At 49.8% G+C, this 25,788-nt stretch overlaps 1 protein-coding gene and 1 long non-coding RNA gene across 3 annotated transcripts; one reads left to right on the top strand and one right to left on the bottom strand.

Annotated features, from left to right (window-relative positions):
• Positions 1–433: 433 nt before the first annotated feature.
• Positions 434–4,490, bottom strand: LOC116599527. 2 transcript variants are annotated; one of them, XR_004289403.1, is made up of 3 exons: positions 4,214–4,490; positions 2,341–3,199; positions 434–548 (listed from the first exon to the last, which is right to left on the bottom strand). It is a non-coding gene; the product is annotated as an uncharacterized LOC116599527 (long non-coding RNA). The 2 variants fall into 2 exon arrangements; XR_004289404.1 differs by having other exon boundaries at positions 2,337–3,199.
• A 2,171-nt stretch (positions 4,491–6,661) lies between these two features.
• BIRC3 (baculoviral IAP repeat containing 3) lies at positions 6,662–25,413 on the top strand. The gene is made up of 9 exons (XM_032357433.1): positions 6,662–6,774; positions 10,289–12,534; positions 12,621–12,720; positions 14,861–14,939; positions 18,009–18,057; positions 19,685–19,927; positions 23,758–24,012; positions 24,413–24,454; positions 24,767–25,413. Exons 2-9 carry the CDS (start codon positions 11,682–11,684, stop codon positions 24,958–24,960), a joined length of 1,815 nt encoding a protein of 604 aa, XP_032213324.1. The 5' UTR covers positions 6,662–6,774; positions 10,289–11,681; the 3' UTR covers positions 24,961–25,413.
• Positions 25,414–25,788: the final 375 nt, after the last annotated feature.

Here is a 25,788-nt window from a genome sequence, read left to right on the forward strand (position 1 = left end):
CCGCATCAGGCTCCTGCTCAGGGCAGAGCCTGCTTCTTCCTCTCTCTCTGCTGCTCCCCCAGCTTGTGCTCTCTCTCTCTGTACTGAAAACAAGGAAATTAAAGAAGGGAAATAGATGGAGGCTGTATTCACTCACGGATTAGAAGGTTCAGAACAATGAAACGTCAATACTTCTAAAACCAATCAACAGATTAAACGTAATGCTAATCAGACTCCTACCAACTTTTAAAAATATATTCACAATTATAAAAATTATATGAAAATTTAAAGGACGCAGACAAGACAATTTTGAAGAAAAACAGAGTTCAAATAATGCTGTTTGGGCTTTCCGTAGAGTTCTGGAGGATGGGAATGAAAATGGCGGGCTCCCAGTCTCCGGCCCGGAGGAGTCAAAAGCTCGGGGCCCCACTCCTCAGTGTGCCCTCAGAGAAAAGCACTCAATCACTCCCATCTCCGTGGCCTCCAGCTGCGCTCCAAGCTCACCCAGCCTTCGACCGGTTCAAGACCTGCTTGATGCCAAGGATCCAGTAGACGATTCCAAGGAGAACCTGGAAGATACAGAGGCCAGAAATGGAAGACGCTTGAATCCCTGAGTCATCGCATAAAAAGCTACCTGTCGGACACCTGCCAGTGACACGAGTGGAATATAAACCTTTATTGAATTAAGCAGTTAAGATGAAGATTTATTCACTACTGCAGTATATCAGAGCCTATTAAGGCTAATACATTTTTGTAGTTAGCCTTCTCTGGATATAGACCAACACCTCAGTGGCCCTCTTAAAAGACGACACAATTTTTATATCATCTGAATACAGTTTTTCAAATGGGACCCAGGTCTGATGGAAGAAAATGCCCTCCTTATTTTCCTGAGTATATTTTATCAACGCTTTCCAAAGTTGCCTTGTGCTTAGCAGCCACCTCACACAAACACGTGTGGCACGAGTTAACCCTGTAGCTAACAAAAAACACCAAAGTATTTTCAAACCAACTTCTCTTGAGCTAGGGGCAGGACAGTTAATATTCACCAAATATCCCACCTACTTTCCTACACTTCCCAGCCTCCCTTGTAGTTCAGTTGAGGCTAGTCTGTATTTCTGAGAGTGGAGATGGCATGTGCCGCTAGAGACAGTGCCCCCCGCCATTGCTCTCTTCATTGCAGTGAACTTGGAAGACGTGTTCCAGATGAAGGTAGACTTCATAACTTGCATCAGACATTGCATAAATGAGAAATAAACATCTACTGTGCTAAAATGCTAAAAAAAAATAATGCTGTTTGATATCAATGCTTGCTTTAAAATACAGTGATCAGTACAGTGTTGTCGTAAGGATAGAGAAAGACATTAACAGAACAGAACACGGAGTTCCAAGGAACCTCCACGTGTAAGTTCAGTTGATTTTTGACAAAGACAGTAAAGCATTCAGCGAGGAAAGGAACTTTCAATAAATTGTGTTGGAACAATGTTTAGGGAAAAAAAAATGAACCTTGCGCCTCCACTCACGCCACATGCAAAATTTAATCTGGGATGAATCATAGTCCTAAGTGCAAAAGTTAATATCACAGCTTCTAAGAGAATCCATAGAAGAAAATCTTTATGAGCTTGAGGTAGGTGAGATTTCTTAATTGGGGTATAAAATGCATTCTACATGAAAGAAAATATTGTTAACTTAGGCTCCATCAGAATTAATATATTCTACTCATTAAAAGAAACTGTTAGTAAAGGCAAAAGACAAGCCACCAACTTGGTGAAAAAAAGTCACAACGTATATAACAGGTCTCATATCCAGAATATGTAAAGAACTCCCTTAAATCAATAATAAAAAGTTGGGGGCACCAGGGTGGCTCAGTGAGTTAAGCATCTGACTCTTGACTTCTGCTTAGGTCACAGACTCAGGGGTGAGAGACTGAGCCCTGCACTGGGCTCCATGCTGAGTGTGGGGTCTGCTTGGGATTCTCTCTCTCTCTCCCTCTGCCCCTCCTTCCACTTGCATGAGTGTGCACACACACTCTCTCTACCTCGCTCTGAAATAAGTAAATATATCTTTAAAAATAAGTTAATCTGTTTGGTTTAAAACTAAAGATTTGAACAGTCGTTTCAGAGAGGCTGATGTCTAAGTCAAGAAAGGATATAGGAAATTATATTCGAAATCATTAATTACCAGGAAATAAAAATTAGAAGCGTAATGAGATACCAGTGCATACTCAAGAGATCAAACTTAGTCCTCGGAGGGGTGTTGAGCAGCTAGAATTGTGATCTATCGCTGGTGGGAGTGTAAAATGCTGCAAACCCCTTGTCACAGTCTTTGGCAACACCTCACGAAAATAAATACCAACCTACCTACCAGGTACTTATAAAACAGACATGAATCCAGAGACTGACAAAAACACTTGAGCCAGAACACCCCTAGCTTCGCTCTGCTTATGGGGCCACAGAGGAAGTAACCCCATGTCCATCAGCAGGAGAACAGGAGACTGTGGGGTCCCAGGATGGAGCCCCACATCACTGGGCTGTATTTATCCGGTGGGATACTGTTTGTTGGCAAAGACAACAAGCCGCAGACACGCGCTCTCATGTGGAGGCAAGGAGGGAGGTGAGGGAGAGAAGCCGTACAAGTCCACGTATGGGACGTCGGAGCAGACAGGCCGAAGCCGCCATGAGACCCATCCCAAGAGTGTTTGGGCCAGGGTGGCGTGTCTGTGTAAGTGTCCCCTGGAAAGAGGCATGAAGGAATTTTCTGGGCTGATGGAAGGCATTCTTGATCTCCATCTGGGTGACTTCAGAATGTGTCAGCGGTGTCCATGAAGCACTCTCAGGACAAAGAGATCCCCAGTAAGCCGCCCCTCGGAAGGGCAGACGCTACCTGGAGGACCACTCTGTCCCTGTGACAGGACTTCCTTGGGATTTCTTATTCGCACTTGTTCCAGGCTGAACCCATTGTTTCATCTGCAAGTCATCAAGTTGCCAGCGGACCAGGAAATCCCCGCACTCGTGAGGACTTTCATATTTACTTTGGAGTCAGAACAGCATGTCCCCTTTGTTCAGTTTCACTTTTGCTTTCCTTTCTAGAGTCCTGGGCAGAACGGATCTCTTCAGCTAAAAATGGAAGAACTTAGAGTGAAATAGCTGGGGCTGACGTTGTCAGAGCCTTTCTACCCTGGGAAACTCCTTCCGGAGAAAGAGCGTGTGCTCATCCTGACTACCTGAAGGGAAAAAAATATTTTAAAACTGGTTATTTAAGCACGGGATATTCAGAACACACCAGAGGTGAACGTTAGCAAGTTTCCAAACCAGGAATGGGGTGAGCTTGCTTCTCACACCTTGCTTACACGCGGACAACAGAGGAAAGCGCGTATATCAGATAGAAATGGCCCCCTGTGTCATTCTGTCACTGTCCTCAAGCATTTCCTTGCTTGCTTCTGTGTCTCAAAGGGTACCGGAGAGAAAATAGGTTATATGTGAGTGCTGGAAGGAAAAAAATGGAGTTTTTATATAAAATATTTGGGATAGTCACAGGGTTAGAGGGAAAATATAAGGTAAGTCACAATACTAAAAAACTGGGTGCAGGTTTTGAATGCAGAAGGCCCAGGAGGCAGGACCGGCCTGTGTCTGTCAGTTGGCAGCAGGGTCTGTTGACCCCTCCGGCTCACCCCAGCCAGTGCTGGGATACTGTGAGCAAAACACAGGCAGGCCTTGCTCACATGCAGCTCAGCACCGTTACAGGAAGGCAGTTCTTGCAGGAAATCCACACTTAGGGCTCCCTGGTGGCACAGTCGGTTGAGCGACTAGCTCTTGGTTTGGCCCAGGTCATGGTCTCAGGGTCGTGAGATTGAGCCCCGCTTCGGGTACCTTCTTGGGATTCTCTCCCTCCCTCTCACTCTGCATCCTCCCCCACCCCACCCCATTCACACACTCTAAAATAAGTAAATGAATCTTTAAGAAAAAAATCAACCTGTAAACTTGGGTGAAATGTGGCAGAGGAGACACAGTGATCTACTCCAGGCCCTGGCGGGTCTGATCTCGGCTCTCATAGAGTCTGAGGTGCGTGGCCCAGTTTTGTTTTGTTTTCTACTTTTCTTTTATTTTCTTTCTTTCTTTCTTTCTGTCTGTCTGTCTGTCTTGAGTAGACCCCACACCCAGCATGGAGCCCAGTGCAGGATTTGAACTCACAACCCTGAGATGAAGACCTGAGCTGAGGTCAAGCGTCAGACACTTACCTCACAGAGCCACCCAGCTGTCCCAGACCCCGTGTTTAAATTGGGGTAGGTGCTCCCTTGTGCAGGGTCACTGGGTCCTTGCAAAGACTTAGTCATGGGCAAAAGGGAACTCAAACCATTCAAAGGGAACTGACAGCCCGACCCTTAATTTCCTCATGTAGCTCTTCCTGAAACGGATCAGCCTGGAAATGAGCTGCTCAGGGGGCCAGGCCACTCCTGTCTTCTCATCAGCCCTGCTCTTCTGAAAAGGACAGGCGCACCTCTCACCCATCTTGGGTTTTAGACTAGTATATTGCCCCTCAGTGTAAAATCTTCCTGGACAATTAGAAATAATTGCTCTTATTGTTCAAAAAATGATATCTGCCTACGGAAGTGCCCAGTGGACTATGCGACATCCAGTTAAATTTGAATGTAAGATAATCAATGAATCATATATTGCATGGGGCAAACTTACACCAAAAAGTTATTTATCTCAAGTTTAAATTTAATCAGGTATCCTGTATTTTATTTTAAAAATATTTTATTCATTCATTTGAGAGAGAGAGAGAGACAGCACAAGTGAGTGGGATGAGGGGCAGAGGGAGGAAGCAGGCTCCCCACTGAGCAGAGAGCCCGATGCAGGGCTGGGTCCCAGGACCCCGGGATCATGACCTGAGCCGAAGGCAGAACCTTCACCGACTGAGCCACCCAGGTGCCCCATAACCTATATTTTCGTTTCCTAACTCTGGCAACACAAGGCCCATGGTTTCCAGGCCACTGATTTCAACAAAATAGAGTGGTTTCCTGATAACTAAATTTCAATTAAAGATTGTTAAATGTCCAGGGGGAGGTATAAAACAGAAGTTCAGAAAATTGAGAAAAATTGACATAAAAAACATTTTTCTGGACCTATCTGTATTTACTTATGTAGAGAAGGTTTTCAACACTTACCTTTGGATATGGAAAAACGGAGCAGAACCTGTGCTGAACTGGTCATACTTTAATAATAGGTAATACCAACAAACACAGGTTTGAACAGGTTGCTCAAATATGAGCTGAAGCCCCCATTAAGATTCCATTTGTAGTAGAATTTTACTTTTTATCTTTAGTAATTATCAGTATTTATGATCTATATTGTTTTGATCAACTGTGTAACTAATGTACTGAAACTAGTGTATCAGTGATGCAATCAGGGAGACATTTTTAACACTTGGAGCTTTATGATCACAGGAAAAAATTAAATTGACTCATGCACATATTTATTTCAGAAATACGAGTATAGAGATGTCTCTTGTAAGCGTACATTAAAATTCTGTGGGGTCACCTGGAAGTCATATATTGCTGTTTGTTAACTATATTGGAATCAAAATTAAAATTAAATGAAATTGCGAGGGAAGTAGATTGTTCAGGACGAAAGGCAATGATACAATATTCGCAGTTATTGAAGGTGAGCTGATGTGTTGTGGTGATGCTGGGCATTAAATGGTTAGATATTTACATTTCCCTGAATTCTCTGCAAAGAGTGCTGCATCAGTTTCCTTCTAAAACACCTAATCTGCGTTTGGCAGTTGCTTTGCAACTGGGACAGCTTCTAACATTGTAATGTGAAGTTAAAAGTGTGCAGAGAAGAGTTTTTCAAAATTCTTTGGGCGGGTGCTCTTTGGGCGGGTGCATGATCCGCAGTGTGTAAGACCCACAGAGAGGTTTTCAGAAAACGTCTCATCAAGCTTTGAACGAAGCGGGCGCAGGAGAGGATTGACCTTTCCACGTGGAGGATGAACGCAGTCATCCTGGCACGGTTCCAGCGGGGGCCCTAACCGCGGGGCGGCGGGCTGCGGGGCCCTGGAGGTGCGCGCGCTCCTGCGACCCGGAGGAAGGGCAGGAGGGGCTGCGGGGGAGGGGGGTGGCGGGCCTTCTCTTGGGAGCACAGGCCCGGCCGGGCCGGCGCAGCCTGTCGCCGCCCTGGCGGGGCCCTTGGACCCGGACGCGCGGGGTGCAGCGCGCGGGGTGCGGGGCGCTGGGTGCGGCGCGGGGCGGGGACTCCAGCGAGAGCCCCGCCCACGCGGAGACCTCCCCGGGGGGCGGACCGCAGGCGGGAGGACCAGGCTTTGCCGCGCGGCGCCAGCTCTAGAGCAGCGGCCTCGCCGAGAGACGAAGCTCGGATGCCTGAAGCCGGAGGGTCGGCTCCGTGCTGGGCCCAGGGAAGACCCCGGCGGAGCGCCCTGCTCCCCGCGCCCCCGGCGGCCGCGCGCACGTCACTGCTGTCGGGAAGCGGGGCGCGGTGACCCGGGCCGCAGCCGCGCGGGCGGAAAGGCCGCGGCCGGCACAGCGGCGCCCCCGGGGTAGCGGAAATCCCCCGGGGAGCTTGCCAGGCCGCGGTCCAGGGGAAGTGCGTGTGGTTACCGCCGCGGACTTCCCCCACGGCCTGCGAGGAAAGCACCGGCCGCGGGCTGCACGGATGGGGCGGCGGGGCCGCTAAAAGCCGCGTAGGCCTCCCGCCCGCCCCGGAGAGCAGGGCGCCCGCGGCCACCCCAGGACACGGCCGGCGGCAGGCGCTGGCGCGCGGGGCCTCGGGGCGGCAGGTGGGTGACGGGCCTTCGGGGTGCGCGTGTGCGGACCTCCCTGGCATGGGTGCGGCCCACGGGGGAGCGCGGCGGAGGGCGAGGGTCGGCCGGGAGGCGGGAGGGCCAGGCGTCGAAGCGGGGACCCCCTGGCCTGTGAGCACCCGCGTGCCAGTCGGCGGTGAGCCCGTGGGCGGGAGGCCTTCGTGGCTGGGGTGACCCCCAGGGCCCGGTGGTGGTCCGCGCCGTGGAGGGTGCCCCCTGCGCTTCCCAGCTCTCCGCCCCAGACGACCCCGTGGAGGAGCGAGTGTTGGCGCGCGTTGGCACGGAGAGTAGATTTGTGGTCGCGGTCCTGGGGGGCAGCTCGGGCAGCCAGCAGTGCGGTTGGTCTAGGTAGCCCGGTGTTGGGGCGCGGCCGATGCTGACGAACTGGGTCTGCCAGTGGTCATCCCAGCCCCCGCCGCTGCCAAGCGCCGCTGTGTGCAGGGACGCCCTCCCAGCGCGTTTGGGGCTGTGTTCCCGGTAGGTGCCGTGACCATCTCTGTGGGTAATGGGCTTGCTCGGGCTCGGGGAGGTTTCCTTGCCAAAGGTCCTGCCCTGTGCTGGGGGGGTTCTGAATGGTATCTGAAAACCCAGGATCTGTGACTTCAAACCCTGATATTAAGCCATGGAACTTTGTAGTCATTCATGGAGAGTTGATGTTCTTTTTTTTTTTTTTTTATTAAAGATTTTATTTATTTATTTGACAGAGAGAGATCACGAAACAAGTAGGCAGAGAGGCAGGCAGAGAGTGAGAGAGGGAAGCAGGCTCCCCGCTGAGCAGAGAGCCCGATGCGGGACTCGATCCCAAGACCCTGAGATCATGACCTGAGCCGAAGGCAGCGGCTTAACCCACTGAGCCACCCAGGTGCCCCGAGTTGATGTTCTTAATACCATACAAATGAGTGTGTTGTGGTCACAGGGTGCTGGGGCAAGTCTGCTGACCTTCCCTTGTTCAGCACCTATGGAGAATGTTCTCCATTTTGTGTGGAGCCCCGTGGATGTTGGCAGTGGGAGGACTGGTCCAGAGCTGAAAGCTGGTTCTCTCTGAAGAACCTCAAGGTCTGGGGGAGGAGGGAAGGGAAGGTACACTCTCCCTCCGGCCTCAGAGCTGTGGGCCTGCCATGTGCCCTGGAGGGGGGACACACCCGCCAGCCCTGGGATCCAGAAGGTTACCCGCCAGAGGGGCTAAGAGAAGAGAAGAGGCTGAGACCTTGAGCCATTCAGAGAGGGAACCACTAGAAAGGAGACAGGAACCCCAGAGTGGCATCAAGAGGCCAAGAAAGGAGAACAGTTCTTTTCTAAGATTTATTTATTTAATTGTGAGAGAGAGCAAGCGAGCTAGGGGTGGGGAGAGGGGCAGAGTGAGCCAGAGAAGCAGGCTCCCTGCTGCGCAAGGAGCCTGACGTAGTAGGGCTCGATCCCGACCTGAGCTGAAGGCAGACGCTTCACCCACTGAGCTCCCCCAGGTGCCCGTGGGGTGGGACATTTCTAAGAGGAAGTGGGCCCCAGCGTCAGATGCAAACATTTCCGTAGGTTTTGGGAAAGAAGGCTCTGGTGTTATTAATGCTGACGGTGGTTTCAGGCATGTTGGCCTAATCCAGTTGTTCATGTTGGCCTAATCCAGTTGTTCTGGGAGGCCTCGGCTGTAGATGCTTTTGCATTCGTGGGCTGTGAAGGGAAAGTGAGACGCCGCCCAGCTGACCCTTGAACAGCTGGGTTCCAACCTCTCACGTCCGTTTACACGCCTACGGTTTCCATCACTATGGAAAGTGATGCTGTAAATGCATTTTCCTTTGATTTTCTTAACATTCTCTTCTGCTGACTTTCTTGTAAAAATACAGTACATAATACATACAATATCCAAAATACGCATTCAACGACTGTTACCAGTAACACCTTTAGTCAAGTACAGTTTACTACAAAGTTTTTGGGAGTTAACAGAATCAGATTTTCAACAGTGTGGGGAGGGCTGTGGGCACCCTGACCCCTGCATTGTTCAAGAGTCAACTGTAGTTGCTAGAACGGAAAGTGGGGTTCAAAGAGGACTTTCGTTGCTGTTCTCATTCGGAAACCAAGACAGACTTCGGTGTGCCTGCTCTCTCGAAGGAAGGATCGGGAGAGAGGAGGAGGGGAGAGGCTGGGGTTGGGGGCAGCAGGTGGGTTGTAGGGAGAAAGGCATGGATTTGGGGGCATGAAAGGGTTACTACTCAGTGAGGTCTCTTAGGGACACAGAAGGCAAAGCAGTCTTCCAAAGGGGAGCAGGGAGAACTTCGGGAAGGATCCCGAAGGCTTCAAAGTTGCAGGGGGCAGTGGGCTAGGGAGCTGCCTCGGGCCACGGACAGCTGTGCGGGGATGGTGGCCCCAGCCCGTGAGGTGCTGGGCGTCCCCCAGAGCTCTCGGGGGTCTGTGTGCAGAAGCGGCTGGGAGAGTTTGGATGGATGCGGCATGGGTGTTTTGGAGTAGTCTCGTCCTCTGATCATAAATGGTTGCCCGCCTGTCCACAGGAGTCTGTGGGCCTTGTGTGCACAGCTGGGCTTCGGGAGCACAGGGCCAGGGTGTAGACAGGCCAGGCAGGTGGCATAAATGACCAGAGACAGGCGTCTCTTCTAAACAAAAACATACTTTATGTGCATATCTTAATGTGTAGGAATAGTCTCCTTTTCCACGAAGAAGTATGGCACCTTCATTTTTTTCCCAACTTGTCTCTCTTGGTCCACTTTGCCTCTGTCACTTTCGACAGATACAGGTATTAGGACAATTTCACTTTCTTAATAACGGCCCCGTCAGAAGACCCGTGGTGCCCGTTCAGTGACACATGTCCTGGACACTGCGTGTCAGAGCCAGCATGCCCGCTGGGAGCAGTGGCGCCTCCCCTCGCGGCCAGCTCCCTGTCGCCCTTGGGGTTTTTCAGGAGGAGCTTGGGATCAAGAATGTCATGGGAAGTCTCTTACTTTTAACAAATGTTGGTGATTAATTACAACCTTAAAGAAGAAAACCTGTGATCCTGGGGCACCTGGGTGGCTCAGTCGGTTAAACATCTGCCTTAGGCTCTGCTCATGGTCCCGGGGTCCCGAGATCGAGCCCCACATAGGGCTCCCCGCTCAGCGGGGAGTCTGCTTCTCCCTCTGCCCCTTCCCCTCCCCCAGGGGAGTCCCCACCATGTGCGTGGGAATTCTGTTGTTTCTGTAGCTCTTCTCTGTAAAAATTTCAAAATAGCAAGTTACAGGAATGAGTCAAGCACCGAGGTCTAACCCAGCATGAGCCAGGCCTCCTCGCACTCCTGCCGGCACTGGCTGGAGCCAGTGGGGCCCTGCAGGATTTCTCGCACTCCTGCCGGCACTGGCTGGAGCCAGTGGGGCCCTGCAGGACCTTGTGGGCACGATGCCCAGTCCTGCATGAGCAGCCTCCGCGCTGGAGGGAAGGTTTGAAGAGTGCGCTGTGTTACAGCTATGGATTATTTGACTTTGAAACTGTCTTTCTTTTTTTAAAACAGGTTTTACAAAAGAGGCAAACTATTCGCCTTTTTCTAGATTTTTTCCAGTTTCTTTATACGTCAAAACATCTCAAAATGGAGGCCTAAACCCCTTAAAAGGGACTTAGTCTGATCTCCGGGAGGTAGTTTTGTGCATGAATACACAAATTCAATAGTGAACTGGAGTTTCCCGTATCCAAAGAATGTTAATTTAAAAAAGCCTAGCTCATATGACCGAATCTAGTCCTGTGAGTTCTAACCCTAAAGTGATGATAATCTTGATTTGAATCTGACTTGGGGCATAAAGGGGAAGTGATTCTCGCTGGAACACATTGTTGGACCCCTGGCTGCCGTGCAGCATAGAAAAAAGGAACTTGTGATTGGTAAAGATCTAAAAATGAGTGGCAGTTATCTAGAACGGAGAGTAAACGCTTGGCCCTCTGCTAAAGTAGAGAGATGTGCAGGAGAGACCTCTGATGGGTGGCAGTCAGGAATGCATCCGTCCTGATAATTTAATTGAAATAGAACCACTGTGATTCAGCCACCAAGCTCCTGACTATGGGAAGTGATTCTTATTTAATAAATTTTGAAACAGGCCTTAAGACCCATCAGCCAGTTCTATTCCCATTTAAGCTCTTATTTGTAGGGAAGTTCTAGATCATTCTGTGTGCCCTATTAAAATTATTATAGAAAGAAAAATTATTTAATTTGAGCAAGATTTGGGATATGCTGAGATGTCACTGATTGTAGGACACACTGTCAATTTAAATACTTTTGGGAAATAAAAATGCTGCTAATTAAAATCTGATGTTACTAGCTGTGAGATACCTCTCGATAACAAAGACACTGAAAAGATGCATCCAGAATCAGTGAAATAGGGTCGTGCATTCTCCTTTTAAGGAAGGTCTTATCCTTTTTCTTTCTTTCTGGGTACCAAATTTCGTCATTAATAAAAAAGCAAGATGAACCTAGTTTGAGTTTAGTTTCTGTAGAGTACTTACTGAGCGCGGTTTCCCCTGATAACAAGCCAGCTGAGAACATCCCGCATTTGACGGGCTGGCTGCAGGCTGCCCCATGCCAGGGGGACCAGGCGCAGAGTGGCCTCTGATGCCCCACAGCACCCTGTGCCTTCCTGAAGGGTTTTGGTTGTCTTCAGGAGGAGCTGTGCGGCATCACACTTACACTGTGGGTGTAAAGATTATGCTAAGGGGCCGTGTCCATAATGGTCCTTTGAAATGCGCGTGTGGAAGGCAGAGTGCCAGCCAGCCGACACACGGAGCGCGGGGACAGGAAGACAAGACAGGTGCCTGTGTTGAGCCCCGCCCAGAACCAAAATGAGCCCAAACCAAGAGCCGTGCACAAAACTACCTCCCCCGAGAAAGGCTAGTCCCTTTCCTTCCCTGTCCCCTTCACTATGGACCTGGTCCAGGAGAGCCTCTGCCTGTCCGGCCTGCTGAAAAGCGCCCCCGCGCTTGAGCTGAGGTACGACCACTCATGTGAGCTGTACCGCATGTCCACGTTCTCGACGTTCCCGGCAGGCGTCCCCGTCTCGGAGAGGAGCCTGGCGCGGGCGGGGTTTTACTACACTGGTGTCAACGACAAGGTCAGGTGTTTCTGCTGCGGCCTGATGCTGGACAACTGGAAACTGGGGGATCGTCCTGTGGAGAAGCACAGGAAGCTGTACCCCAGCTGTGCCTTCGTTCGGAGTCTAAGCACAGCCTCTGAGCCCGGAGCCCGCTGTCCGCCACGGCAGCCTCCTTCCGCCACGAGCTCCACACACCCGCTGCCGCCCAGCTTGGAGACCACGGGCTATTTCAGCGGGTCTTATGCCAGCTTCCCATCGAGTCCCGTAAACTTCAGAGAGAATCGGGAGTTTGCTCCCCGGAGGCCCAGCCCCTGTGAGGGAGCCCTGAAGACTGCAGAGGACAGGCTGCTCACCTTCCAGACCTGGCCCTTGACCTCCCCTCCGGCGCAGGATCTGGCCCGAGCCGGTTTCTACTACGTGGGACCCGGGGACAGAGTAGCCTGCTTCGCCTGTGGTGGGAAGCTGAGCAACTGGGAGCCAAGCGACAGCGCTCTGTCCGAACACCTGAGACACTTCCCTGACTGCCCGTTCGTGGACCGGCAGCTCGAGGACGCGCTGCGGAGCACCGTGTCCAACGCGAGCATGCGGGCCCACGCGGCCCGTCTGCAGACCTTCTGCAGCTGGCCCTCCCGCGTGCCCGTGCGCCCCGAGCAGCTCGCCACCGCCGGCTTCTATTACACTGGTAAGGATGCCCCTGGGCTGCACCTTACACGGGCGGGGTGGGCACATTACAGAAATTCATATGTTTTGGTCCAAAATTAATTTTAGGTCACAGTGACGACGTCAAATGCTTTTGCTGTGACGGTGGACTGCGGTGTTGGGAGTCTGGAGACGACCCGTGGGTGGAGCACGCCAAGTGGTTTCCAAGGTAACTTGTGAAACTCTCTCTGCATATGGTGGTGGTGGTTGTGAGCTGGGCTGAATGTATCCCCTTAGAATCAGCTCTTGCTGGACTCTGTTTCAAGAAGGCACTTTTGAATAAATTTAGGACAGATGACTTAGAAAAATAATCTGTTTTAGTGGAAGATAGAGGTTTAGGGTGTTTCTGCGTATATCAAAAAATGTATATGTTTTAAAATAATATATGTTTATTAGAAAAACCAAAATCACACCTTGTAGAAAAGTACAGAGAAAAAAATGTAAGTGTCCAGAAGTCTCACTCTCTCAAGAGGACCCGTTTAATGAATGGGTAAAGAAGGTGTGGCACCAACATACTATGGAATATTACTCAGCCATAAAAAAGGAAATCTGGCCATTTCCAATGACATGGACAGAACTAGAGGGTATTATGCTGAGCAGAATAAATCAGAGAAAGCCCGTTATCGTATGATCTCACTCACGTGGAATTTAAGAAACAAAACAGAGGCTCATAAGTCAGAATCCGAGAGGGACACAAACCATAAGAGACTCTTAAAGGAAACCAACGGTTGCTGGAAGGAAGAGAGATGGGGGATGGGGTCACTGGGGGGTGGGCATGACGGAGGGCACGTGATGTGATGAGCACTGGGTGTCGTATGCAGCTAATGAACCACTGACCTCTACCTCTGAAGCCAAAAATGAAGTTATTTTAACATTTGAAAGAAAATAAAGAGGATCAGTTAGCATTTTAGTGAATATCTCTGCAGACATTTTTCATGCATGTATACATATACAGATAAATGTATATAATACTACATGAATTAGGTGTTATAGATGCTGTTTTGAAACCTTTTTCAGTCAATCTTATGTCTTGGACATATTTCCATTCTTTTAATGTTTAATATTAGTCAGTTGTTTATTGTCAGGCACTGTCTTCGTGGTCACAATACTCAGCTGTACTTGGTCTCGTACATTAATTTAATAGTGGGAGAGGCAGACAGTTAACAACTTACTAAGGCATGTGGGTGGCTCAGTGGGTTAAGTGACCGCCTTCAGCTCAGCTCATGATCCTGGAGTCCCGGGATCCAGTCCCGCATCAGGCTCCCAGCTCCACATGGAGTCTGCTTCTCTCTCTGACCTTCTCCCCTCTCATGCTCGCTTGCTCTCTCTCTCAAGTAAATAAATAAAATCTTAAAAAAAAAAATAAATGAGTTATGTAGCATGTCGGAAGATGGTAGTTTCCATGGATAGAAATAGAAAACAGAGCTGGGCAAGAAGAATCAGAGCCAAGTCGTGATGTTAAATCGGGTGTCCGGGTGAAGAGGGACCCAGCACGTGTATTTTTGTCACCACAGAACCCCTGGTCGTTCGTTCCTGCGCTTCTGACAGTTCTGTCCTAATTCACACTCTCCTTTTCTCACTGAGACTAGGTGATTTATGATCATCTAGAGTTTCCAGGCTCAAAACTCTTCGTGATTTTAGTGTCGCTTACTAAGCTCATAATGACTTACCTTCCTCCTGTGTTTAGTGTGGTGCTGTCATTTGTAGCCCCTTTACACGCCCAGATGTTTCAGACTTCAAAAGTTACAGAGATTAAGAATACCTTATCCACGGGTTTTTGAGCAGTGCTGCTAGTCTTTCGCAGTGGCCGTTTTTCGAGCATACGAGATGAAGGGTGGGTTCGCTTTGGTAGGGTGAGGGGTCGTCTTGTGCTTGAGCCGGACCGCGATGTGTGCTGTCTAGGAATAGCCGGATCCGCGAGGATCGGACTCACCAGAAGCCGCGGGCAACTTCCGCGCTACTTCCCTTGTCTCTCTTCATATGTCGTAAACTTTCTGACGACAAACCTGTGCGTGAACAGGGTCGTCTGTGAGAGAGCTTCCTACCTGTCCCCTTGGCTCTCTTCTCAGCATGCAGACTGTGGGTCGCCTTCCTCGAACTTTGGGAGAGAGCCGCTGGGGGCTCGGAGCGGGACAGCCTGCCTTGCCCCGGGGCGTGCAACTTGCCTCGCTTACGACGTCTCACTTCTGCTGTGGGAGGCGAAATGAGTGTCACGTGGTGCCATGTGTCCACAGTCGGCGGGAACACTGCACAGACTACTGACGGTGCGGTTAGAATAACCCCCACGCTTAATGTTGTTTCCATTTTAGGTGCGAGTACCTGATACACATCAAAGGACAGGAGTTCATCAGTCGGATTCAAGCCAGTTACCCTCATCTACTCGAACAGGTAGGGATGGCTTTTTCATCAGTTAACAACAGATAAATTATTTTCTGATAATTAAAGAGTACAGTACTTTAGTGAAAAGACAAGAGTGGCTTTAAAAGTACATTCCATTTTTAAAAATGCTCAGCATGATCTTAGAATTATTCTTTGGATAAAAATAAATTCAGAATTAGAGACTTCCTGAAAAATAATACTTAGGGTATAGCCCCGAGTATTGCTATAGTAAGGTCACCGTCAGTTATATTATTTGAGGAAAACATTGGCTGGGATGGTAGCATTTAAAATGCTAATTTTTGTTTAAAAGACTTGAGAAAGAGAATTTTATTGCTCCTTCTAATCTTCCTGGAAGGAGATTGCTGAGAAGATGGCGGAGCAGGAGGACCCTCGGCTCACCTTGCCCGTCCCATGGATACAACTAGATAAAGCCCCCATCAGCATAAATAACCCAGAAAATGACCTGGGGACTGGCAGAGCAGACTCTACACAGCCAACTGTGGAGAGCAGGCCACAGGGAAGAGGGCGGGAAGGGCAGAGACTGTGTCCACCTGCGGGAGGGAGCCACAGCCCAGAGGGGGAGAGAAACACACCCACATGCTGGGAAGCCCCCCACCCAGGGAAGATGAATCCCCATGACATTTAGCTTTGAAGACCAGAGGGGCCGAATTTTGTGAGTTTTTACTGCCAGCAGGACTGAAAACTGGTATTTTAAAAAATCGCCAGGCTTGGCTCTGGGGCAGCTGGTGGGTGAGAGGAAACGGAGTCCCTGCTCTTAGAGACACAGCACGAGAAATAGCCCATGGAGACGCAGGGTGAGAAGCAGCAGATTGAAGAACACACCTGGGCCACGGGAGGCAGAGTTCCTTGTGGTCTCGGAGGTCCCCAAGGGTGGCAAGAGCCAGCACCGGTCTCTGCCCCTGCCCCTCGGCGTAAACACACGGCCTCCTGTGGGAACCAGGACGGTGCCGACTCTCACCGCCTCCCTTGCTTACCCCACACCACCTCCTCCCCTGGGCTGGCCTCAGTGCTGGTGCCTGGGCTGCCCTCCTACCAGAAGATGGGCATCAACCTTGCCAACACCAGGTCCTTTGTGGATCCACGCCATCTGAGGCGTTCTTGGTCAGAGCTCATCCAAACCAGGGCAGCACGCAGGCAACCCAACGGGCCACCTCGTCCCAGCTCCCACCCCGTCCCCGGCAGCAGGCTGGGAGCAGACAGCTGATTGGCCTGCAGGCTCCGCCCACCAGTGTAAGCTTCTCAGGAACAACACAGAGATGGTGCCCTGTGGTTCGGGGCTACTGCAACTCTGGTCTCACTCAGCTCAAACCCAAAGTGACCCCAGACTGCTGGGAGCAGACAGCTGATTGGCCTGCAGGCCCCGCCCACCAGTGTAAGCTTCTCAGGAACAACACAGAGATGGTGCCCTGTGGTTCGGGGCTACTGCAACTCTGGTCTCACTCAGCTCAAACCTAAAGTGACCCCACAAATGACTCAGGGACGAAATCCTGCCCACAACAGACCAAGACAGTCCCTGCAGACGCCTGCACTGAAGGCAAAAGTGGCTCAGCCACAGCAGCAGGACACGCACAGCACACTCGGGAGATAGCCCTGAAGTGCTGGCTGCTGGGGAGTGGGGGACGTGGCACCTCGGGGGACCACAGGACTACCTCTTCATACGGCCACTGCTCTCAGGAGCAGAAGGTGGAGCTGTCTTTGCTCACACACAGAACACACACAGAGTTAGACACAATGAGGAGATAGGAATACACCCCAAAGGAAAGAACAGAAAAAAATCGTACCAGGAGATCCAGGTGAATCAGATGTAGGTAGCATGTCCAATGGAGAATTTAAAGCAGTGATCAGAAGGATGCTCACTGGACTTGAGAAAAGACGTGAGTAGGCCTGTAACACAGAGGTAAAGAGTAACACAGCAGACATGAGTGAGAAACACTCTTTTTAAAAAAAAATTTTAATTTTTTAAAAAATTTATTTATTTGTTAGACAGAGAGACAGCGAGAGAGGGAACACAAGCAGGGGGAATGGGAGAGGGAAAAGCAGGGGACCTGCCAAACAGGGAGGTCCCTGATGTGGGGCTGGATCCCAGGACCCTGGGATCATGACCTGAGCTGAAGGCAGACGCATAATGACTGAGCCATGCAGGAGCCCCAAGAAACACTCTTGATGACTTGAACAGTAGGCAGGAAGAAGTGGAGGAATGAATTGATGAACAAGCCAAAAGACAGAGTAATGGACAGTTACCAAGCTGAGCGGGAGAGAGAAAAAAAATTGTGCAAAATGGGAATAGACTTAGGGAATTCATTGATTCCATCAAGCATAAAAATACTCGCATAATATGGATCTCAGAAGAAGAAAAGAGAGAAAAGGGGACAGAAAATTTATTTGATGAATAAATAGCTGAAAACTTCCTGAATCTGGGGAAGGAAACAGATATCCAGATCCAGGGGCCAGAGAGAGCCCCCAACAAAATCAACCCAAGGAGGTCCACATTAAGACACACAGTAATTACAGTCACAAAAAATAATGATAAAGAGATAATCTAAAAAGCAAGGTGGAAAAAAGACAGTTAAGGGAAACTCCATAAGCCTAGCAGAGGTTTTTCAGCAGAAATTTGGCAGGCCAGAAGGGTATTTCAGGAGAGAGTCAAAGTGCTGGATGGAAAATAATCTTGGAAAAGCAGGTAAGTGCCTATATAATAGTTTGAGGGTCAAACCCTTTTTAGCCACAGTCGGTAGAACTGCTATAGGATCCAACTTACCCCGAACAATGACCCAGGAAGTGTAAGATGCTGGGGATGAAATGCAAACAGCGATTCTCTCACTGGAAGGTGTGGCACTTTTCTTGCTGTTATGAATATAAAGTTCATGAGAAAGAGTTTCTGGTGTTGAGAATAGCTCTTGAATGTAAATGATAAAAAATTGCTTTCAAGATAAAAAAAATCATTTTGCCTACAAGCACGTCAATTTGCAATAAGTTGAATAAAATAGATCTCTTGACTCATTTATATCGTAACAGGCTAAGACTTGTATTTTAATTTATAAACTTTTTTCCCTGTAGCTGTTATCTACTTCAGACAACACAGAAGATGAAAATGCTGAATCACCAAGTACGTATAATGACGATAATTACTGCGTTTAAACAGAACTACAGGTACCGTGGAGATTGAAAGCTGGTAACGGTCACAAGGTGTACTTGTACGATGCTCTGTGTTATGCGCTCTCAGTGCATTAAGCTGGTGTTTCTTAAACCTGGGCGTGCATCGTAATTGCCTAAGGAGCCAGATTTCTGGTCTCCACTTTGAACCTACCGTCCTGAGTGGCGGGACGTGAGTGTCTGTAGGTCTAATAAACGCCAGGAACCCAGCCTCGCCCTGGTTCTCAGACCCTATGGGGACACGGGCGTGATGACATGCGATTGGTCACATACTCTTTCTGTAACATGAAAAGGGTAGAAAATATTACTCCCATTCCTCAGCAGGGACCTTGTGGCTCAGAGAGGCTAAATGTCCTGTCTTTTGAGGCTAACCCTAAAAGGTGACAGAGCCAGGATTTGAACAAGCTGTTCTACTCCATCCTTTAGGGTATAATTCAGTTCAATAAATATTCTGTGTGTCTGGTCTCAGAGGTCTCAGTTTCCCTTCTCAGAGGACCAGACACACAGAATATTTATTGAACTGAATTAAACCGTAGAACCAGCATTAAACCAGAACCTGGAACAGGGTAAACAGAACCCTTGCTCTCGTGGGCGAACAGTCCAGGGGGTACAGCCAAGGACGCAGGTAGGAGGAAGGGATATGGTTGGAAAAGTAAAGGGTGCTGTGCTGTGGGAGCCTCTGAGGGGCTGTGCGCCCAATGTCGGAGGATGAGAAAGGCTTTCCAGAGGACATACTTGCCTTGGCACAGACTCGAAGGGAAGGGTAGGAGTTAAGCAGGTGACAAAGGGAGAAAAAGAATATTCTAGGCAGAGAGAACAGTGCATGGAAGGCTTAAGTGACAAAAACAAAACAGGGACGTTAGCAGAACTGAACAAAATTCCATACGGCCAGAGTGGGATTTGCGAACCGGCAGAAGGAGGAGGCAGGTCCGTGCTCCGAGCGATCAGCCAGGCCGGGCGTGACCCGTGCGCTGTCCGTCTGTGACTTCTGGGCAGGAGTGTCGCCTGGGAATGAGAAAGTGGCAAGTGGTGAGACCGAAGAGGCGAGCGGGGCCCGGATGGGCGGGCTCTTGTGAGCCACAGTGGAGTGTTTGTGGGAACAGGGGGACTGTGCTGGGACTTCTGAAGGAGGGCGACAGAGCCGGGTCTGTGTTTCTGAAGACACTCCGGTGGCGCTGCTGAGAAGCACTAGACAGGAGGGGCGCCCTGGGAGGCCCACAGGGGTGGGGTGAGTGGGGACAGTGACCTCTTTGAAAAACACGGAAAACATACTGGACTTAGAAAGCTCATTTGTTCGTTCATCGTAGGGAGTAAGGAATGCTCAGTGGACGGGGATCCCCGACATTCTCTTCCGCCTACTCACAGTTATGCCCAGTAATGCATATTTTGAATGGCAGTGCGATTTTCCGTGTTCTTATTTTAGTGACTGGACACGTACATCGTGGTTTTAACTTCAATAAATTTAATATAAAACAATGCCCATATGTTTTCTGGGCTTTATGTTCTTGAAATTGTAGTAACTTTCAATTCAAAAGATATACAGACTCTCCCAGCATGGAGAAATACTTTATTTCTTGTAGTTGTCCATTTTGGACCTGGAGAAATCCGTTCAGAAGACGCGGTCATGATGAACACGCCCGTGGTGGCGGCCGCCTTGGAGATGGGCTTCGGCAGGAGCCTGGTGAGGCAGACGGTGCAGAGGAAGATCCTGAGCACCGGGGAGAATTACAGGACCGTGAACGAGCTTGTGTCAGACTTACTGCATGTGGAAGACGAGCTCAGGGAAGAGGAGAAGGAGCGAGCAGCTGAGAACAGAGACTCAGGTACGTACCCACACTGACCAGCGTCGTCCCCTGCATGGGCCTGACATCACCGTGCGGGTGTGAGGTCACCATGCCATGTGAGGTCCCCGTGTGGGTGTGATGTCACTGCGGGTATGAGGTCACTGCAGGTGTGATGTCGCCGTGTGGGTGCGATGTCGCCGTGTGTCAGTCACAGAAAACTCAGGGCACTTCTGTTCAGTGTTCTCAATTTGAACTCTGGAAAGTTTTTACATCACAGTGTATTTGAATTGCCCATCAGTTGATTGAAAATGTGTGTATTGAGTGAAAGCCCATTCTTTTTTTTTTTCTTTTTAAAAATATTTTATTTATTTATTTGACAGAGACCACAAGTAGGCAGAGAGGCAGGCAGAGAGAGGAAGGGAAGCAGGCTCCCCGCTGAGCAGAGAGCCCGATGTGGGGCTCGATCCCACGATTCTGGGATCATGACCTGAGCTGAAGGCAGAGGCTTTAACCCACTGAGCCACCCAGGGGCCCCATGAAAGCCCGTTCTTAATTTATAGTTGTGCTCTGGGCTGTTGGCCACATATGGAATCACTCACCGCTGTGACCCCACGCCCACTCTTGTAAATTGGAGTGGGATCAGGGACGGTCCCTTTAGTACTCGCATCACAGAGCATCTCAGCCCAGGGACGCTACCACAGCACTAATAACCCGGGAACGTAGGAAGCATGATTGAGTGTCCTGCCTGCACACATGGGACCGGAGCCCCCTCAGGGGCCCTTCTGTTCCGGAGGGCAGGGCGAGGACACAGCTGCACGTTCTCTCAAGACAGGGTGGCCACACCCATCCCTGCCTGGTCACTGCCCTGCGGCCTCTGCTCTGCGGCCCTTGACAGACGCTGTCTTCCCCCGAGCATGTCCCAGCTGGCCACTCTGAATGCCGTCCACACTCGGACCCTGACAGGCAGAGGTGTTCGTCTCTGCTCTGCTGCCCTTCGCCAAGCGTGGACCAGACCCAGAAGTCTTTCCAACATTAGACGCAGACTGCAGCTTTCCACGAGCTCTTATTAGAGGTCTCGGGGTCCCGGAAGCACGGTCTCTCACCGATGGCAGTCGGCACCTACAGCTCTCGGACTCTCTTGGTGTCCCTGAGCCCGTCCTTGGGAGTCTCTCAGTCCGGCTTCCGCTCAGGCTCGCCACTGTGTAGCTCTGGCCGTTTTACATAAATGACTCGGAGAGTCCCAGGTGTTTTCCCTTAGGAGAGCTCTTGCCCCTGGGTACGCCCACAGCCCAGGAAGGGAAAAGGGTCTGCCCCTCGTGGTTGTCCAGCATGATCTGGAATCTCTTTCTGCCCCGGGTGATTGGAAGGTTGTCCACCAGCCTTCACGAAGCCTGCTCCGTAGGAGGGTTTGTCTTCTGGTCAGCCTGGGGAGTACATCTGATCCTGCCTTTACTAAAGTGTGACTTCCTTGGTTCCGCAAACCACCAGCCCTGCAGCGGTGCAGGGGTCGTCTCCGTCTTAGCTGGTGGTCATCTTCCAAAGACGAGAACGCCCCCCTCCACAACTGTTTGCGGACGCCAGTGGTGAAACCTCTGCGTTTCTTTCAAAGAAAATCCCCAGTGTGCTGACATGACCACTGTCGACAGCATACTATCATTTGCATCATCAGATCTTGTAGCGTCCGGTGCCTGTGCCGTGTGCGCTGCGCAGTGCCAGCTTTATGTGCTCTGTGCTCAGAGAGACTGTCGGAATGAGCAGATCAAAGTATTTCCATTTAGGTTACTGAGGGCTTTACAATTTCCCAAGAACAGTAGGTAAGTAATTTCTTGACAGGTGTGTAAATAAAGAGACAATTTAGGATATTATTTCTAGAGCGAAAGAATAATAGACTTCAAAGGTGTATTCAAGTCTTTACCTCTTAGAAGTCAGAAGACAGTCTGTGACTTTGAAATGAGTCTTTTTTCCTCAACCACTAGCAATGCAATTTTAGAAATCTTGCGATGCCTGGGTGGCTCAGTGGGTTAAGCATCTGCCTTCGGCTCAGGTCATGATCCCAGGGTCCTGGGATGGAGCCCCGCATCGGGCTCCCTGCTCGGTGGGGAACCTGCTTCTCTGTCTGCCTGCTGCTCCCTTGGTTTGTATTGTCTCTCTCTCTCTGACCAATAAATACATAAAATATTAAAAAGAAAGAAGTTTTAGGGGCGCCTGGGTGGCTCAGTGGGTTAAGCCGCTGCCTTCGGCTCAGGTCGTGATCCCAGGGTCCTGGGATCGAGCCCTGCATCGGGCTCCCTGCTCAGCAGGGAGCCTGCTTCCTCCTCTCTCTCTGCCTGCCTCTCTGGCTGCTTGTGATCTCTCTGTGTCAAATAAATAAATAAATAAATCTTAAAAAAAAATAAAAAGAAAGAAGTTTTAAAACTTCAGAAAACTTGTTACATTAGTCTAAGTTAAATAGAGAATAAACCTTAGGGGCACGTGGGTCCCTCAGTCAGTTGAGCATCTGATGATTGATTTCAGCTCCGGGCACGGTCTCAGGGTGGTGAGATCCAGCCCCATGCTGGGCTCTGCGCCGAGTGGGGAGCCTGCTCGTCCCTCTGCCCGCTCTCCTCCTCGCCTCACCCCTCTTCTTTCTCTCTAATCTTTTTTAAAAAAAGGACCAGAAATCTTAGATGGAAGAATGAATATATGTCAACGTGAGATATGAATTCTACGTTAGTTTTCTGGGGTATCACTACCTCTGCACCAGATGATTTAACCCAGTAGATTAGGTGCTAATCTTAGCCCCCGGCTCTGACGTCTCTGTCCCCGCTGCTGTCTGGATCACTCAGACTTGCCTGCCCGGCTGTCCCTCAGGTGTGGATGGAGCGTGCGCTTATGCCAGACACCGTGCTAGGCCCGCGTCCTCTTTCCCGGTTATGCCCAGAGCTCCAGTTACCTTCAGAATGGGTCTCTCCGGCCTTGACTCTTTTACTAAGCACTATTTTTTATTGAATGGTTCTATTTTTATGTCCTATTACTTGTTAGAGTCAGTGTTTCTAAAATCCAACAGTTCTCTTCCCTCAAATAATTTTTTAGACAGCCCAGCTTCTGTCATTGGTTATTTTATAGAAAGAGCCTTATGGATCATGGGAAAATTGTGTAGTAATGACTAAACTTAGATTCACAAAGTGTATTCCAAGGGGATAAGAAAATTGCAGAATTTCAAAATATAAAATACTACATCGATAGATACAAAATCTGGATCTCAACAAAGAATAGAACGATCCTATAGACAGGATGGTATTATTGACAAGTACGATTTAATTTTTGAAAGGCTGTTAGTGTCTTTCCCCATTTACTATAAAAGATTTGGGTAATGGCAATATCATGTCTAATTTGGGGAAATAATTAAAACTATCCCAGCAGGGAATTTTGGAGATATTTCCCAGGTGAACGATAATTTAAGAAATAAACATTCTGTCATTTTAATCTCTTCTGTCTTTCCAACTGATTTGGAATTTCAGTGTTCTTAGGTTCTGAACTGGATTTGGTGAGGGGCTGAGTGGCTGTGCGGAGACCGCGGGAGGCGGCCAGACACCAGTCTGCCACCGTTCCCGTTCCCGGCGCGTCCCGCAGCACGTGCTTGCTTTCTCTTTGTCCGCTGCCAGGTGGGAGCAACGGCACCTCCCGCGGGTGCTGCTGGGAGCACGAACAGAGGGGACCCGTGACACGCAGTGCTGCCCTCACAGGGTGCAGGTCCTGACGCGGGGCGGCAGGGACCCCCAGGCCCAGCAGCCCCCTGCGCTGCGAACAGGGCATTACTGTAGTCATGTGTCTGTGTGAAGGAGGTCTGAGCGGAGCTGAAATGTGTCTGTGTTTTCTGTTTTCTAAAGATGATGCAGCATTGATCCGGAAGAACAGAACGGTGCTTCTCCAGCGCTTGACTCACGTGCTTCCGATCCTGGACAGCCTGCTGGCAGCCGGAGTGATCAGTGAGCACGAGCGCGGGGTGCTGGAGCAGAAGGCGCGGACGCCTCTGCAGGCCGGGGAGCTGCTCGACACCGTGTTAGGGAGGGGCAGCTCAGCCGCCACCGTGTTTAAAAACTCTCTGCAAGAAATCGACCCCGTGCTATACAAGCGTATCTTTGGTGAGTGCTGCTCGATGACTCCGGGGAACTTTCTGGGTTAGTTGGAAACACACTGGTAATGTGGCCAGCGGCGGGCAGGGCGCGGAAGTGTCAAATCCCAATTCTGCACCCAGCAACAAGTATTACACCGTATGTTAACTCATGGGTACTTAAAATTCAGGTCAGTTCAATTTAAAAAAAGAAAATGGGCTTTCAGCAATACTTTGGGATTCCCAGAAATGATTCAGTCTAATGTATAAGCTTGTACCACAAGATGAAAGAGTTGTGTTGCCCTTGACGTTTTGACAACTGTTGATAGCATTTGGCCAGAGTCTGAGTGGTTTGCTTAAAAATGGATACTTTGTGGCTAAATATTAACTATACTTGTTACTAATAATGCCCTTTTGTGTTTCTCCCCTAGTGCAACAGGACCTAAAGTATATTCCCCCGGAAAATGTCTCAGGTAACATACATAGTACTCGTAATTTAAACCCATAGAAATCATGGGTTTTATTTTCTCAGCTTTTTATTGGAGAAGCAAGTTGCCTTTCATCAAAAATTTTTCCCTCTTGGGGTGCGTGGGTGGCTCAGTGGGTTAAGCCCCTGCCTTCGGCTCAGGTCATGATCCCAGGGTCCTGGGGTTGAGCCCCACATCCAGGTCTCTGCTCAGCAGGAAGCCTGCTTCCCTCTCTCTCTCTGCCTGTCTCTCTGCCTGCTTGTGACCTCTGTCAAATAAATAAAATCTTTAAAAATAAAAAATTCTTCCCTTTTCCAGATTTACCTGTGGAGGAGCAGCTGCGGCGGCTGCAGGAGGAGAGGACGTGCAAAGTGTGCATGGACAAGGAGGTGTCCATCGTGTTCATCCCCTGCGGCCACCTGGTCGTGTGCCAGGAGTGCGCCCCGTCTCTGAGAAGGTGCCCTATCTGTCGGGGCGCAGTCAAGGGCACAGTGCGTACGTTTCTTTCATGAAAGCGATTCCACACTCCATCTACACTTCTAAAAATAGTGGATTAAATGTATTGTAACTTTGACTACTGTACTGTAGTTTGTTTCCCTAACTTTTTACCTCTTTGCCGCTCAAAACTGGTTTATTTAAATATCTGTCTAAACCCTGTGAGCTGTGGGCACCTAAGAGAGAGGAGAACAATCGGCTTTTGCTCGTGTGAACAAAGACACAGCATTACAGGCACAATGCTAAGTCAGAATTGCTACTGAAATGCTGGCTGAATGAAGCTTTCAGAAGTTCAAATACTTTGGAGTTGTATTAAGAAACAGGAGCATGGAAGACCTGCCTTTCTGGACGCGCTTCCTGCAGGTAGAAGGTCTTGATACTTGCCGAATGACTCTGGGGACTTGGTGGTTTTGTAAAGAGAGCTGTGGCCAACATTTTAATAAAGCCATCAGAGTGACTGTTGTTCTTAACATCTGTATTTCTGGATCCGTTTACTCCCTCCCAGGCTTCTCCTCCTCCTCCTTAAGACCCCGTGGGTGTTGAGCTCTCTTTAGATCCCTTTCTCAAAGATGGTTTTCATCCCCACCAAAGATCCTGGGGTTGGCGGATCCGTACCCGGCTTTCCTCGGCAGGTGGGATGCGTGAGTCCAGATAAGCAAGCTTGTTTGTTCATTCGGGAGGTCTTGTGCCTGCCCTACCCATCAGGAAACGTTCCTTGTCGTCCTCACTGTGCTCTGAGATCCGGGACTTGGCCTACATGTGAGCAGCCTGTTCTGGGGAATGAATTTATTCTGGACTGTCTGCGCAGGACATTTGCCTCGGTCGCGTTGCTTTTTGGTACTCAG

This window comes from Mustela erminea, chromosome 9 (genome assembly GCF_009829155.1).
Source record: "Mustela erminea isolate mMusErm1 chromosome 9, mMusErm1.Pri, whole genome shotgun sequence".
NCBI classification, from domain to species: Eukaryota; Metazoa; Chordata; class Mammalia; order Carnivora; family Mustelidae; genus Mustela; species Mustela erminea.

Coding starts and splice junctions, on each gene's coding strand:
- BIRC3 (XM_032357433.1), top strand. CDS start 11,682: ATGGACCTGGTCCAGGAGAGCCTCTGCCTGTCCGGCCTGCTGAAAAGC. Junction 14,940..18,008: donor ACCCTCATCTACTCGAACAG/GTAGGGATGGCT, acceptor TTTTCCCTGTAG/CTGTTATCTACTTCAGACAA. Junction 24,013..24,412: donor GCTATACAAGCGTATCTTTG/GTGAGTGCTGCT, acceptor TTTCTCCCCTAG/TGCAACAGGACCTAAAGTAT.